The sequence below is a fragment of the Pelodiscus sinensis genome, chromosome 11 (assembly GCF_052426305.1).
Source record: "Pelodiscus sinensis isolate ZL-2025 chromosome 11, ASM5242630v1, whole genome shotgun sequence".
Taxonomy (NCBI): Eukaryota; Metazoa; Chordata; order Testudines; family Trionychidae; genus Pelodiscus; species Pelodiscus sinensis.
Genome location: NC_143062.1, coordinates 17,456,808 through 17,470,382, shown reverse-complemented (window position 1 = coordinate 17,470,382; position 13,575 = coordinate 17,456,808). Strand labels below are relative to the sequence as shown.

Genomic DNA, 13,575 nt, shown 5'->3' with positions numbered 1-13,575 from the left:
AAAAAAAATCAAGAAGTGACTTGATTATGGTGTACCTTCATGGAGGAGGGGGGAAATATTAGATACTTGAGGGACAGATAGTTAAAGAAAGGCAGAACAAGAACTGATGGCTGGAAGTTAAAGCCAGACCAATTCCCATTAAAACAAGGCATGTTTTAAACAGAATGACCTCCCAAGCAAAGTGGTGGATTCTCTCTCTCGAGGTCTTCAAATGAAGACTGGATGTCTTCCTGGAAGATATTTCCATCAATTACATGGGGGGAAATGGCTGATTTACTAGTTTATATTACACAGGAGATCAGACTAGACAATCTAATGGTCTCTTCTAGCCTTCATCTGTGAACTGCTGCTTAGTAAGGGACACAGAAACTAAGGAGCTTCTGCCCTCAACCGTTTCCTTTAGCTGCATCCATGTGTTTAAAATGTGTTCTTGTCAGATTTATATTGATTTCAATTGCAAATATTGGCCTCTACCATGTTTAAATTGCAAACCCAAGACCATGATGTGTATCCGTGATGGTGCGCTATCCCCTTCAGTCTTTACAGGCTTAAAGCGGAGGTTAGATGATTTGGAAAATGCCGCTAAATCCTTTAAGCCCCCTAGTGTGGTAAGTTTTGCCTTTGAAACGAGTGAGACTCTCGTACACCATAGATTTAAAGCAAAATAAATATAGCCTCTAAATTCACCGAGCACCACATGTGCTTGCCATGCTACCTGTCTTCACTGCCATTGTCACCCCTCCCACATCTGTGCAGGAGATCTGGAGGAGGCACGTCGCATCTTGAAGTCTTTTGAGGAGTCCATCCCTGGGCTAGCCATGGTTCGGCTGCGGAGAGTAAGCTTGGAGCGGCGACATGGCAACCTGGAGGCAGCTGAAGCTCTGCTGCAGGAAGCCATACGGGACAATGAGGGGATGCCCCTGGCCTCATTTTATGCCATTAAGCTGGCCCGACAGGTGCTGAAAGTTCAGAAGAATCTAATAAAGGCTCGGAAGATTCTCATGGAAGCATTAGAGAAAGATCCGGTGAGATTTTGGGAAGGGGAGGGTGATGCTCCCAAGAAGACTGCAGAAGGGTATCTTGGTGAGACAGTGTCTTTATCCATATAGCCCTGGTATCCGCAGATACCATTATTGTAGATATGGATGCTGATAGCTATTTTATATCTAGAACTCTGAAAATTTGAGGATATCCACGTTATATACACAGCTATCCTCAGGGCTCGACAAATAATGCAATCTACTCACCCGTGGCGAGTAGATTGAAACTCAGAAGAGCTGGGTTCAAGCGATCTGCGCATGCGCAGATCGCTGGACAGCGCAACTGGCGAGCAGGGCTTGCCGTGGTTCGGTGAGCCCTGGATATCCTCATTCATGGATGCAAATATCTGTGGCTCATTTTTGCAGATATGGATGAGGATACAATTGTATTTGTGCAGGGCTCTATCTAGGAGGGAGCAGATGCTGTGGAAGACTGTACAGCATAATTGCATATTTTTATTAGTATATTGATTGCCTCTAGGCTCCTGCTAAGATTGATGGGGTTCTAGGTACTGCACACAGACTTTGACCAAAATGGGAAGAGGGCATCCTTTTATGGTGCTGGTCACCACACAGGCACCAAGTGAGACTTCCCTGCTGCCCCAGAGAGCTCACAGTAGTCAAGGTTTGTGAGGGGTGTAAGATTGTCTAATGTGGCTCATGGGTGTGAGTGCCAACCTCACAGAGGACACCCCAAACCGGTGGTGTTTTCTATAATTAGATTTCACTAACCTAGTAACAAATGTGAACTCATGGATCATTATAACAGTCTTATCATGGAGACATAGACAGTGCCCTTAGACTTTCCAGTCTTTATTGCCACTAGACAAACTGGACTTAGTGATTAACAGTCACTTATACCCAAAATCTTGCCACATTCAGATTGCTTCCAGTCCAAAGAGACCACTCACTTAACTACAGATCAGTTAGTACCTTAGATCTTACACCAAAGAGAATGCCTGAAACCAGTCGTTTAATTAAACTATGTAAAGATTTATTAACTAGGCAAAAGAAATAAAAGTTATTTACAGGTTAAAGCAAGCAAACATACACACACACATGAGTTACAGTAACACTCCAGTTGTCCGGCAGCCAGTGGTCCGGCACTCCTGCTAGTCTGGTACCACCTGGAACCCGGACGTGCTCCAGGCAGCCGGACAATTGGAGTTGCTCTGCCCTGGCCTTCCCCGAGTCAGCCGCTGGTCAGTTTCAGCAGCGGCTGACTTGGGGACGCCCGGGGCAGAGCGCTGCTGGGTTGGTCCCGTAGCGCCGCCCCTCGGATTCAATTTAGAATCTAATCTCTCAGAGTTCAAACAGACAGAAAGATGGAAAATTTTCCTGAGACTGTTTTTTTTCCTTCATTCAGCTTCCAAGTCCACAGGACAAGCTTCCTTGCTTATAGCATTTACCAGTTGTGATAGGGCAATTAACCAGTCTGTTGTTTGGTGATTTTCTTTGATGGCATCTGATTTCGAAAGTCCTTCTGGATGGGTGGGAGGCATATGCTCCAGTGTATAATTTCAGAGAAAATGTTTTCAAAATTATAAAGCAAAATGTACATATTTTCTTATGCATGGAAAACAGGCATTGCAAGTGAGATTAATGTATGCAGCAATTTACAAGCATTTCATAGAGTCTGAACACTAAGAATGATACCTATTTTCAGCAAAACAAATATACAGGTGAACTGGTCTAGTCTCCAGGTACAAGTTTATTCACTGTTAGATTATGTCTGCCTCCTGGGCACAAGCTGGTATTTGTGAAAGGCACTGAGAAAGTAAAACTACACTTCAGCCTGATGTTTTGGAGTGGCCCAGTCAATCAACTTTTAATATGAAAGCAGTCAGGTGAAGATTTATGGGAGTGTGGGGTATGGTAAGTAAGGATCAAAGGGCAACAACCACTCATTGGCTGTTTTGGCTTCTTTTGGAATCAAAGTCTTAGTTGAATTCCAGGTTGGACCAGTCCATTCTGCCTCTCACTCACACTTGCAACTGTGTGTGATTATTTTGCTTCTTGTACTAAATCATGGTGCATTATTTTGCTGTGGGTCAGCAGCTATTATGCTCCACTCCAGAGATAGCTACGTTTTGGTAGGGCAGGAGGGATTCCCATAGATAAATGAAGAAGCAATTCACAACAAGAGCAGCTGGGGAATTTTTTGAGTGCTGGAGAGACCACCCCATAATTCCTAGAGCTGAAGGTTATGCATCCTTGGTCCTAAGATATATATTGTCAGCAGGGAGATTTCAGCAAAACTTCTCTGGTGCCTTCTTAACATATCTTTTTACTCCTGGGCCAAGCACCACATCTCTGATATTTAATTCTCCCCCATGTCATGTAGGAAAATGCAAAGCTCTACACCAATCTCCTGGAGATAGAGTTCAGCGCTGATGTCAGGCAAAATGAAGGCAACACCATGAACTGCTTTGAGAGAGCCCTGAACAGTGGCCTCCCTGAGGAGACCAAGATTGTCTTCTCACAGCGGAGAGTGGAGTTCCTTGAGGACTTTGGTTCTAGCATACACAGGTAAGAGAATACCCTATTAGTGTGGGGCTGTTTCTGAGACCCTCACCTCTTGGGTACAAAAAGGCAGATAATAATATCTGACCCGTCTACAGTGCTTGTATTCAGCAGATCCTGAAGTTGGCTGGTACCATTATCCCCCATTTTACAGACGGGGGAAATTGAGGCATAGGAGTTGCCCAGGATCACCCAAAAGGCCAGTGGTAGAGCTAGTAATAGAGCCAAGGCCTCCTGCATCCCATTCCAGGGAGTACTGGGATGCCACACTGCCCCTTGTGCCAGTACCCAGAGAGCAGAGTGTTCTTACAGTTCTCCTTCACTCTGAAAGATACCTGATTGATGGTTCTAGATTCGAGAATTAAGCTTTCTGCTCTTACAGAATCCTCTAGCTCTGGAACTGACTTTGGGTTAAACTGTAATTAATGGAGTAATGCCAGTAATGGAGTAATGCCAGCCCCCTGCCCTTGAATTACCTCTAGGGACAGTAGTTGAGACTTGAGGGCTTAATCTTCCATCTTTCAAGTCTGCCAATAAGGGAGCCAGTCTAAAGTCAGAAGAGACTTGGGCTAGAAAAGTTGAGCCATAGAGATCCTCTTGAGACTGTCACCTGATGGGCTGATCATACCACTGAGCCTGCCTACCTGACCTTTGGGGCACTCCACCACCATGTCTGGCTGAGCCAGAACCTTTGGTCTCCCCCAGCGATGGCACAGAGTTGGGTCATGGCCCACAGCAGAGCAACAAGGACACAGAGTTCCACTCAGCTCTGGGAATGCTCAGTCAAAGGGATTTGACACAGCACCAATGGAACCAGAACCCCAAATTTATCCATCTTTGCATAAAAGTTTTATACAAAGCAAGCTCATAAGTTCACTCCCTTTATCAATGAAAGAGCAAGATGCACAGTTGTTGCCCCCCCATAACAATTATTTACACCTGAGTATATTAATAAACAAAAGTGGTTTTATTAAATATAAAAAGCAGCATTTAAATGATTTCAAGTAACAGCAGACAGATCAAATTAAGTTACTAAGAAAAACAAAACAAAATATGCCAGCTAAGCTTACTACTATAAGAAATTTGTTTCAATTTCTTACCCTAACAGTAGTTCTAAAAAATTTTTCTTGCAAGTTAGGCAGCATCCTAACTTGAGCCTGATCCTTCCTCCTATTCAGTCCTAGATGTTTCCAGCAGTCATCTGGGTGCTAAGCAGAGTGTGTCTTGATGTATGGCAACTGCCTCTATTGTTTGGTTTCCTGCCTATACATAGATTTTACCCAAGGTGGAAAGCATTTGGGTTCAGTTTCAACCCTTTCACACTCCCCATGGAAAAGTACACATCAAATGGGTTCCAGCATCAGGTGACCTGGCCATGTGTCTTGGAAGGACCAATCATAGTTCAGGTGTACAGAAAAGCAAGATCATTCAGACATCATTCACAGGAGCACTGGACCATTAAGTTCCTTGAATACTAGTAATGGCCTTCATTAGCCCATCTAGATATATAAATAGATGTATACTTCATATTTCTAACTTCAAGCACAGGAATGATACATTCACACACACAGGATATGATATATACATTCAGCGGATTACAAGCTTTTCAATGACAGGTTTTGCATAAAACATATTTGAGTTAAGACCTATTCATATTCAAAAACTTATTTCTCTAAAAATATGTGTGCACAATATTACAGGACCACTAGTCTGACCAGCATCTCAACACGCTAGTGGTGAGAATGAGGTCAACAGGAGTAAAATACCCATCTTGTTGCAGGGTAAAGAGTTGGCTCAAATGGTTGGATTTCAGCATGCTACTTCTATTCGCACCCCTGGTAGGAAGCACCAAGAGCTAGTGGAAGCTCGGGGCAAAACAAAGCACTTTCAAAGTTAGAGGTGCAAAAGCTTGCTCTTGTCACCAGTGCAAATGGTAAAATGACTGATATACATGCAGCAAGTTCTCCTGTTCTTGACCATCTGTATTCTTGACCATCTGTATTCCCAGCTTGCTGACAGCGTATGATGAACATCAGAAGTTCCTTAAGCACCAGATGACTAGGAAAAGAGCCCCTGAGAATGGGTAAGGCACAGATGTTACTAATTTTTAAACAGCCTCACATACAGTTGAATAGAGAAGACAGTCAAAATATTATATATGAATTAGATCAGGATGGCCAAACTTACTGATCCTCTGAGCTGCTCATGACAGTCTTCAGAAGTTCAAGAGCCAGGGCGTGCCTGCTGGAGCTTTCTCACAGGAGGTGCCTACCAGGGCTCCAGCCCCACTTCTATTGAAGCACCAAGCCCTGGCAGGCACACCCCACAGGAATGAACCCTGCCCTCCTAGGCAGAAACCGGAGACAACATATGGGGGAGCATGTGGGATCCCTCACAGATTTTTGCCACGATTTGCTGACCCTGCTTGTTACATGGTGTCACCAGGCCCCTCCCAGCATGGAAGCTGATGGAGCCCTCAGGCTGGAAGGTGTGGCTCAAGAGGCCGGGCAGTGCAAACATCTGGGAGCTGCAAGGAATGCTGCTGGTTTTACTTTTGCCTCTCCTTATGGAGCTAAAGCAGCAGCCCCTCCCTGCAGCTCCCATCTGTTTGCTTCCGCCTCTCCATGTGGAGCTAACACCTGGGAGCTGCAAAGAGAGGTCACTGAGCGTAAGGAAGGAATGCCTCGGGTGTGCAATTCAAGCTGTTTGGGGGATAAATCTTTAAATTGTGCCTCCAACTCTCAGCAGGCACCGGTTATCTATAGTGAAAGTCCTTAGCACCACCACCTTGTCGCCCCACAATCCTGCCCCATGCCTAGTAGTTGAAAAATGGGAGAGAGAAGTAGGGGCAATGAACCTCATGCAACTCATGAACTACAGTTTGGCTATCCCTGAACTACTTGATCTCAAGGACTAGAGAAATAGAAATGGGATGAAACTGAATAGCACAAAGTGCAAGTTTGTGCACTTAGAAACTAATAACTTCATCTTTAAATCATGTGCTCGTCAGTTGGAAATGAGGACGAAAAGATGTCAGTGTGTAAGTCAGTTAAGGTATAAGGTTTACTGAGATCCATCAATGTGATGTAGTCATGTAAAGGGCAAATGCAGTCATTTCAGGTGAGAGATTTCCAGTTGAGATAAGGAAGTAATAATGTCATTGGGAAAGGTACTTGTAAGAGCTCATCTGCAGTGCTGTGTGCGAGCCTGGTCATTTGTGTTCAAGAAAGATGAATCCAAAGTGGCATGTTTGCAAGAAGGGCTCCTAGGATGATAGGAGAATGGACAGCCAGTCTGAGTGAAGACTGAAAGAAATGGGTTTGTCTGATCTGGCAAAATGAAGGTTGAGAAGGGATCTGATAGTTCTTTGAGTACACTGGAAGATAAACCTCAAGGAGGGAGAAGAGCTGTCAAACTAAAGAACAATGATGGCACACAAACAAATGGAGATAAATTGGCCAAGAATACAGCTAGACTGAAAATGAGAAGGGTATGAACAATCAGAGGATTGGTATTCTGAAACAGTCTGCCAGTAGAAGTGAATAACCAACAAGTTTGAAGATGGACTTGGATCCCAAGTTTGTAAATAGGATTGTAACATGAGGTTGCCTGTGATAGCATGGATTGGACTCAACACAGGGGATTTCTTCTGATCTGTTTTGTTTTATGGTGCACCAGAGTATGTGCTCAGACAGATCTTGGACTGCTTTCTATCCATATCTGATCTTGAACGTCACCCTACTTGATTAGGACTCTTGCTTGTCAACTGTTGTACACAGACTAAGCAGCATCTTTGATGTTTGACATTTTTAATAAAATAATGCACACGCCAGAGCCCAGACAAAGAGGTGCTGTGTGCCATACTGGATTTCCCCTCTCTGATTCCAGACTCCTCTAGGCCCTGTGCTGTGAACAGAGTTATTGATTGCATTTTAAACTTTTTTCCAGCTGCTCTGATGAACCAGAAGACAAAAAGCTGAGAGCTGAGGATTCTCATGGGATGCTCAATCCTGGGATTACTGCTGCAGGCATGGCACCAGCGATGGGCGGAGACATGAGCACCAATCCAGCAGCCGCTTATAACTACAACACCTGGTATCAGGTCAGCAGTGTTGCACTAATGCAGTTTTCTGAGCCCTGAATGCTAATGCATCTGGTAGGATTGAAATATGTGACATGTTCCCATGTTCTTTCCCTGTTTATAGCAGGATAGCAGCTCTGCTATAATTCAGATTGCAAGTTGATTACTGATTAAGAAGATTGCTATAAAATCAGTATAGTGACTCAGCATAGTGTGATTACTAGCTGTGTCTTACAGGGACGTGGGAATAGTTAGTGGATCAAATTTGGATGTTGAGCAGTGGAAAAGTAGGTTGTGTTACATTGGTGCTGAGAGATTTTTTTTTTCTTTAAAGAGGAAATTAAATGCTTGAAAATGTCAACATTGCCTTAGTGGTGTCTTATGCTCTTTCAGAATTTAGAGAGTAGCTAAGTTTAAACCACAGAACACCAGGAAATTAAGAGTGAAGGTATATTCCCCATTCTTCCCCAAAAAGCAACCTTAACACTGCCTTTTTTAAGCAGTACCCTGCCTACTATGCCAATAATGTCCATACTAAAACTACCACCTTGCAGATGCTACAGAGCACATGAGCACTGTAGGACCCAGTCTAAGTACCTTCTTTTTGCTAAGACAATCCTTGCATTTAGGTCAGGTGTGATGAACAAGGGCTATTTACACTCAAACATAATGTATTTTACACAGACCATCCCAGACCTGCTAAATGTTACCTCCCCTTCACCCTTACCCTGGGAACTCCTTCTAAGTTATTGCCTTCACTTATCCCTCACAAAGCCTTAGACCACAGACTACCAACAAAATCCCTTTGGGTTCTACCATGTGGGCAGGGGACTGGACTCGACCTCTCGAGGTCCCTTCCAGTTCTAGTGTCCTATGATTCTAAGAAGATACCTTTTGTGTACCTCTGTTGACCAAACCTGTAGAACTTGGCAGTTAAAAGAGAAATACTTACTCCTTTAAAGTACATGTGCACCTCCCTTCATATCACAGTAACAGGTCTTCATGATGCTCCTATCAATCCCTTCACCATTCATTCTACCACTGAACATAAGTGGTGTGCATGCAGATTAATACTGGAATTTGGAACTCTGGAAAACAATGGCATTCTCTCTTAGAATTTCCTTGTATCTGCTTATTGTAGATTCATAGCTTTTAAGGCAAGCAATGAAAATTGGATCTTCTAGTCTGATCACCTGTATAGCACAAACCAGAGAATGTCACCCAGTTGCCTCTATATTGAGCCCAATAACTTGTGATTGACTGAAGTATCCAGTCTGGATTTGAAGTCCTCAAGAGATGGAAAATCCACCATTTCTGTTTATAATTTTATTCTTTACAACCACCTTTCCTGATCTATTTCTAGTAGCTATTGCCAGCTGTGGGCAGTAAGTAGGCAGAGTTAAGTTTGCATTGAAGGGGTAATAGTATATGTCTTAGTTCCATATTTTCTGGTTTTAAAAGATTTTTGGTTCATCACTGCACATTCTAGAAGAGCATAAGGTAGGGCTGGGGAGCCTTAACTGTGTGTTAACAAAGTTCTAGGGTCTTTAATAAAGAAGAGTGTGATCTCTGGTGATGGGATCAAAGGGCTGGGCTTTAGGATTCCTGGGTTTTGTTCCTAGCTTAGAGAGTTTTTTCAGATGTTTAGGAGAGGGGTGAGAGTTAGTTGTCTGCATTTTATTCCCAATTTTGGATGGGGAATGAGTTCTTATTGCAAAAATAGAGCATCAGGACTCTTAGGGTATGTCTACATTGTATTCCTCTTTCGAGAGAGGAATGCAAATACAGGTGAATGAAATTGCAAATTAAGCATGGATTTGAATTTCCCGTGCTTCATTTGTATAATGGCGTCTGGGCACTTTTTCAAAATACCCTATTTCAAAAGAACAAACGCCGTCTAGATGGAGTTATTTTTAAAAAAACAACAACCCTTCTTTCGAAATAACCCTTACTCCTTAAAAAATGAGGTTTAAGGGTTATTTTGAAAGAAGGTTTTTTTCTACCCCCCAACCCAATGCCTCATCCCTCCCCCAGAGCCAGGCACATACCCCTTCTAACCCAGTGACTCCCCCAGAGCCAGGCACTCCCAGTCCCCCCCCTCCTACCCCAGCCGAATGCCTGGGTCCTGGAGCTGCCACCACACATTTCTTCCTCTGGTACTGGGGCAGCATGAGCACAGCGGCTGGCTGTGAGCATGTGCTGAAGCACAGAGCGGCCCAGCCGGCTATAATCTGCAGTCAGCCACATGCTCCAAACGGCCAGCAGGCCGCACTTTATTTTTTTATAAAATGTAGTGGCAGGCTGCAAAAAATTTTGATAGGGCTGTATGCAGCCTGCCAGAGGCCTATTTGACATGCCTGGTCTAGAGGAATTGCTCCATAATTTCAAATTATTAACCATCATAAAATGTAAACCTCCTTGCTCGAGACCCAATAATTGATTGGTGTTAGGAAGGACGTTCCACTAAGAGTAGGTTATCCCAGGATAATTTGTACAGCAGGTAGGAATGGCCATACTGGGTCAACCAATAGGTCTCTTCAGCCCAGTATCCTGTCTTCTGACAGTGGCCAATGCCAGGTGCCCCAGAAGAAATGGACTGAACAGGTAAACATCAAGTGATCCATCCCATCCAACATTATCCATCCTTTGCCCTGACAAGAGACTAGGGACATCATCCTTGCCTTCCTGGCTAATAGCCACTGATGGACCTATCCTACATGAATGTATCTACTACTTTTTTTGAACCCTGTTAAAGTCTTGGCCTTTGCAACGTTCTTTGGCAAGGAGTTCCACAGGTTCACTGTGCATCATGTGAAGAAATATTTCCTTTTGTTTAAACCTGTTGTCTGTTAATTTCATTTGGTGGCCTCTAGCTCTCATTTACTTCTCATTACACATTTCCCCCTCTTTGCTTTCTTCAGACCAGTCATGATTTTATAGACTTCTGTCATATTACTTTCCCCTCCCGGGCCTTAGTCTTCTCTTTTCCAAGTTGAAAAGTTCCAGTTCTGTTATTCTCTCCTCATATGTTAGCCATTCCACACCCCTGATCTCTTTTTTGAGATGAGGCAACTGCATCTGCGCACAGTATTTAAGATGTGGACATGGATTTATAAAGCGGCAGTAAGATATTTTCAGTCTTATTATGTATTCCTTTCTTCCCAACATTCTGTTTGTTTTGACTGCTGCTGAACTTTGAGTGGATGTTTTCAGAGAATTATCCACGGTGACTCCAAGATCTTTCTCAAATGGTAATAGCTAATTCAGATACCCAGGTTTTGTATGTATAGTTTGGATTATGTTTTCCAATATTCATTGCTTTGCATTTATCAGCATTGAATTTCATCTGCCATTTTGTTGCCCAGTCACCCAGTTTTGTGCGATTTTGAAGCTCTCCACAGTATGCTGTGGACTTAATTATCTTGAGCAGTTGAGTTTCATTTGCAAATTTTGCCACCTTACTGATTACCCCTTTCTTCAGACCATTTATATGTTCAATTGATGCCAATATAGAACCCTGAAGGACACCACTAGTTTAGTTACCTCTGTCCATTCTGAAAACTGATATTTATTCCTACTCTTTGTTTCCTATCTTTTAATCAGTTACCAATCCATGAGAGTGGACCTTCCCTCTTATCCTGTGACAACTTAACTTTACTTTAGGGTATTTGGTGAGGGATCTCGTCAAAGGCTTTCTGGAAATTGAATATACTATATCTACTGGATCCCCCTTGCCCAGATGTTATTGGCCCCCTTACAGAATTCTAGTAGATTGGTGTGGTGTGACTTCCCCTCACAAATACCATGTTGACTCTTCCGCAAACTGTGTTCATCTATGTATCTGACAATTATGTTTTTTAAAGATAGGCTTACCAGCCTGTAAGTGCAAGGATCACCTTAGGGATGTAAGAGAGCTTAAGCTTATAGGGTAGTTGTCCACTACTTGGATTCTCTCCCCCACCCCTGCTGCTGACTCTATATCAGAGACAGCAAGGGGCAGAAGCACGGTCTCCGCTTCCCTCCCCTGCACTGCCTCTATTAGAGGCAGTCTGAGGGAGGCTTCTCTAGCAGCAGCCCCTGTCCGCAGGGTGTCCCAGCTTCCCGCTGGGACCCTTTGTTGACAGAAGCTGCTACTGGCTGGGCTGGCAGCCCCACTCAGTCCCTGCTTGTGTTGGGTTGGGGACTAAACCCTGTTGTGGCTCTGCAGTTTAAAATTCAATAAGACCTGGGGGGCTGGCTGCCCAACTCCTACTGCCCTTTAAATTGTAGAGCTGCAGCGGGATTTGGACCCAGCGCGAGCCATGACTTAGGCTTCCCCTATTGAGTAGTCAATAAAAATTCTAACAACTATTCAATTACTAAAATAAACCTCAATTTAACATGCCTAGATCACCTCTGGAGCCCTTTTTAAAAATCAGCATCATATTAGTCATTTGGTACAGAGGATGATGTAAAAGGATAGGTTACAAATCATAGTAATTCTGTAATTACCCATTTGAATTCTTTTAGAACTCTTGGATGAGTGCCATCTGGTTTTGGTGACTTGATAACTGTTTAACAATTTGTTCCAAAGCCACCTCTAATGACACCTTGACCTGAGACATTTCCAGAGTTCTGTCACCTAAAAAGAACGTCTCTTTTGGGACTCTTCCTCATGTCCTTAGCTGTGAAGACTGACGTAGAACATTCATTTAGTTTATCAACAATGTTCTGATCATCCTTTAGTGCTGGTGTTTTTTGGTTGGGTTTTTTTTTTTTTTTTGGTTGTTTGGTTTTTTTGCTATTTGACTAGTTCAGATTCTTTTTTGGCCATCTTAATTATGTTTCTTTCATTGCTTCTGTTACTTAGCTTGTTAACCACAGTGACTTTTTGGGTTCTCTTTATTTGGGGTTATACATTTAAAATTGGCAGGAGGGTAGCTACTGTCCACGATCAGACAGGATATGGGACTAGGAAGTGAATCACTGATCTGATCCACTATAGCAAACTTCACTTTCCTAGCCTAGTCCATTGTTACTGTGAGCTGTTTAACAATGGTTATATTGCATTCTAGAAGTGGATGAAATGCTTCCTTTATGTATAGTATTTTAGATCCTTTGGGTTAAGGGTGCTATAGAAATTTAGTTATGGTGGCTTCACTGTCAAAGGGGAAGAAGTTAGTATTGTGCTTTGCCACACTGTAATTATGTCCTCTGTTCTGTTTCAAATGCAGAACTACGGCGTCTACGGGTATCAAAATCCATGGAACTACAACCAGTATTACCCACACAGCTGAAAGTGACAAAGTGTGAGAGATGCAATCAGTTCAAAAGATCAAGGAGCAGCCACTTTACATTTGCTTCCAAGAAAAGACATGAAAGGAAAGTGGCTATTGACTCTCTGTAAGAGAGAGAAACTGAACTGTCTTATTAAAGTCCCATTTCTCCCCTCATTGTGGTGCCCTAACTCCTTCCTTAACCCACATTATGAACTGGGTTAGATCATGTCTGATCTTCATCTCCAATGGTGGCTACTGCCTCTTTGCACTGAATTGATCTCTTTTAGTGGGGAAAGTCTAAGAATCATTTCCTGTCTGTGGTGAATTCAAACTAGCCTCACTGCAGACCAACAGGGATCCAAAAGCTGAAGTCACTTGGCAACAGCAACCCATGAATGATTCCTTACTTGGTGCTCATAGAGCAGAAGTTTTTTTTAAATTAACTTTATTGCAACAATCACCCAGGGAAGGGTCATTTTGTAAACTTTTCCTGTACATTTCATGTGGTGTAAATAAACATACAATTAATCAGACCGTATTCTTCTGTGGAGCAAAAGATGGAGTTTTGTTCATGTGGGTGTCGTAGTACAGTTCTCTCTCGGCAAACAATATTGTGCTAATATGATAACATGAGTTTTCCTGTTTTTGATGGGGTATAATATAGAGGTTACTG

General features: G+C 43.0%; 1 protein-coding gene across 1 annotated transcript in view; it reads left to right on the top strand.

Moving 5' to 3' along the window:
• LOC102457330 (pre-mRNA-processing factor 39-like) overlaps positions 1-13,440 on the top strand; it is a 34,308-nt gene extending 20,868 nt beyond the window's left edge. The window contains exons 10-14 of the mRNA XM_006136579.5: positions 757-1,025; positions 3,385-3,569; positions 5,572-5,646; positions 7,512-7,665; positions 12,858-13,440. Coding sequence (XP_006136641.3) covers positions 757-1,025; positions 3,385-3,569; positions 5,572-5,646; positions 7,512-7,665; positions 12,858-12,920 — 746 coding nt within the window. The 3' untranslated portion in view covers positions 12,921-13,440. The remainder of the gene's footprint in view (positions 1-756; positions 1,026-3,384; positions 3,570-5,571; positions 5,647-7,511; positions 7,666-12,857) is intronic.
• The last annotated feature ends 135 nt before the right edge of the window (positions 13,441-13,575 follow it).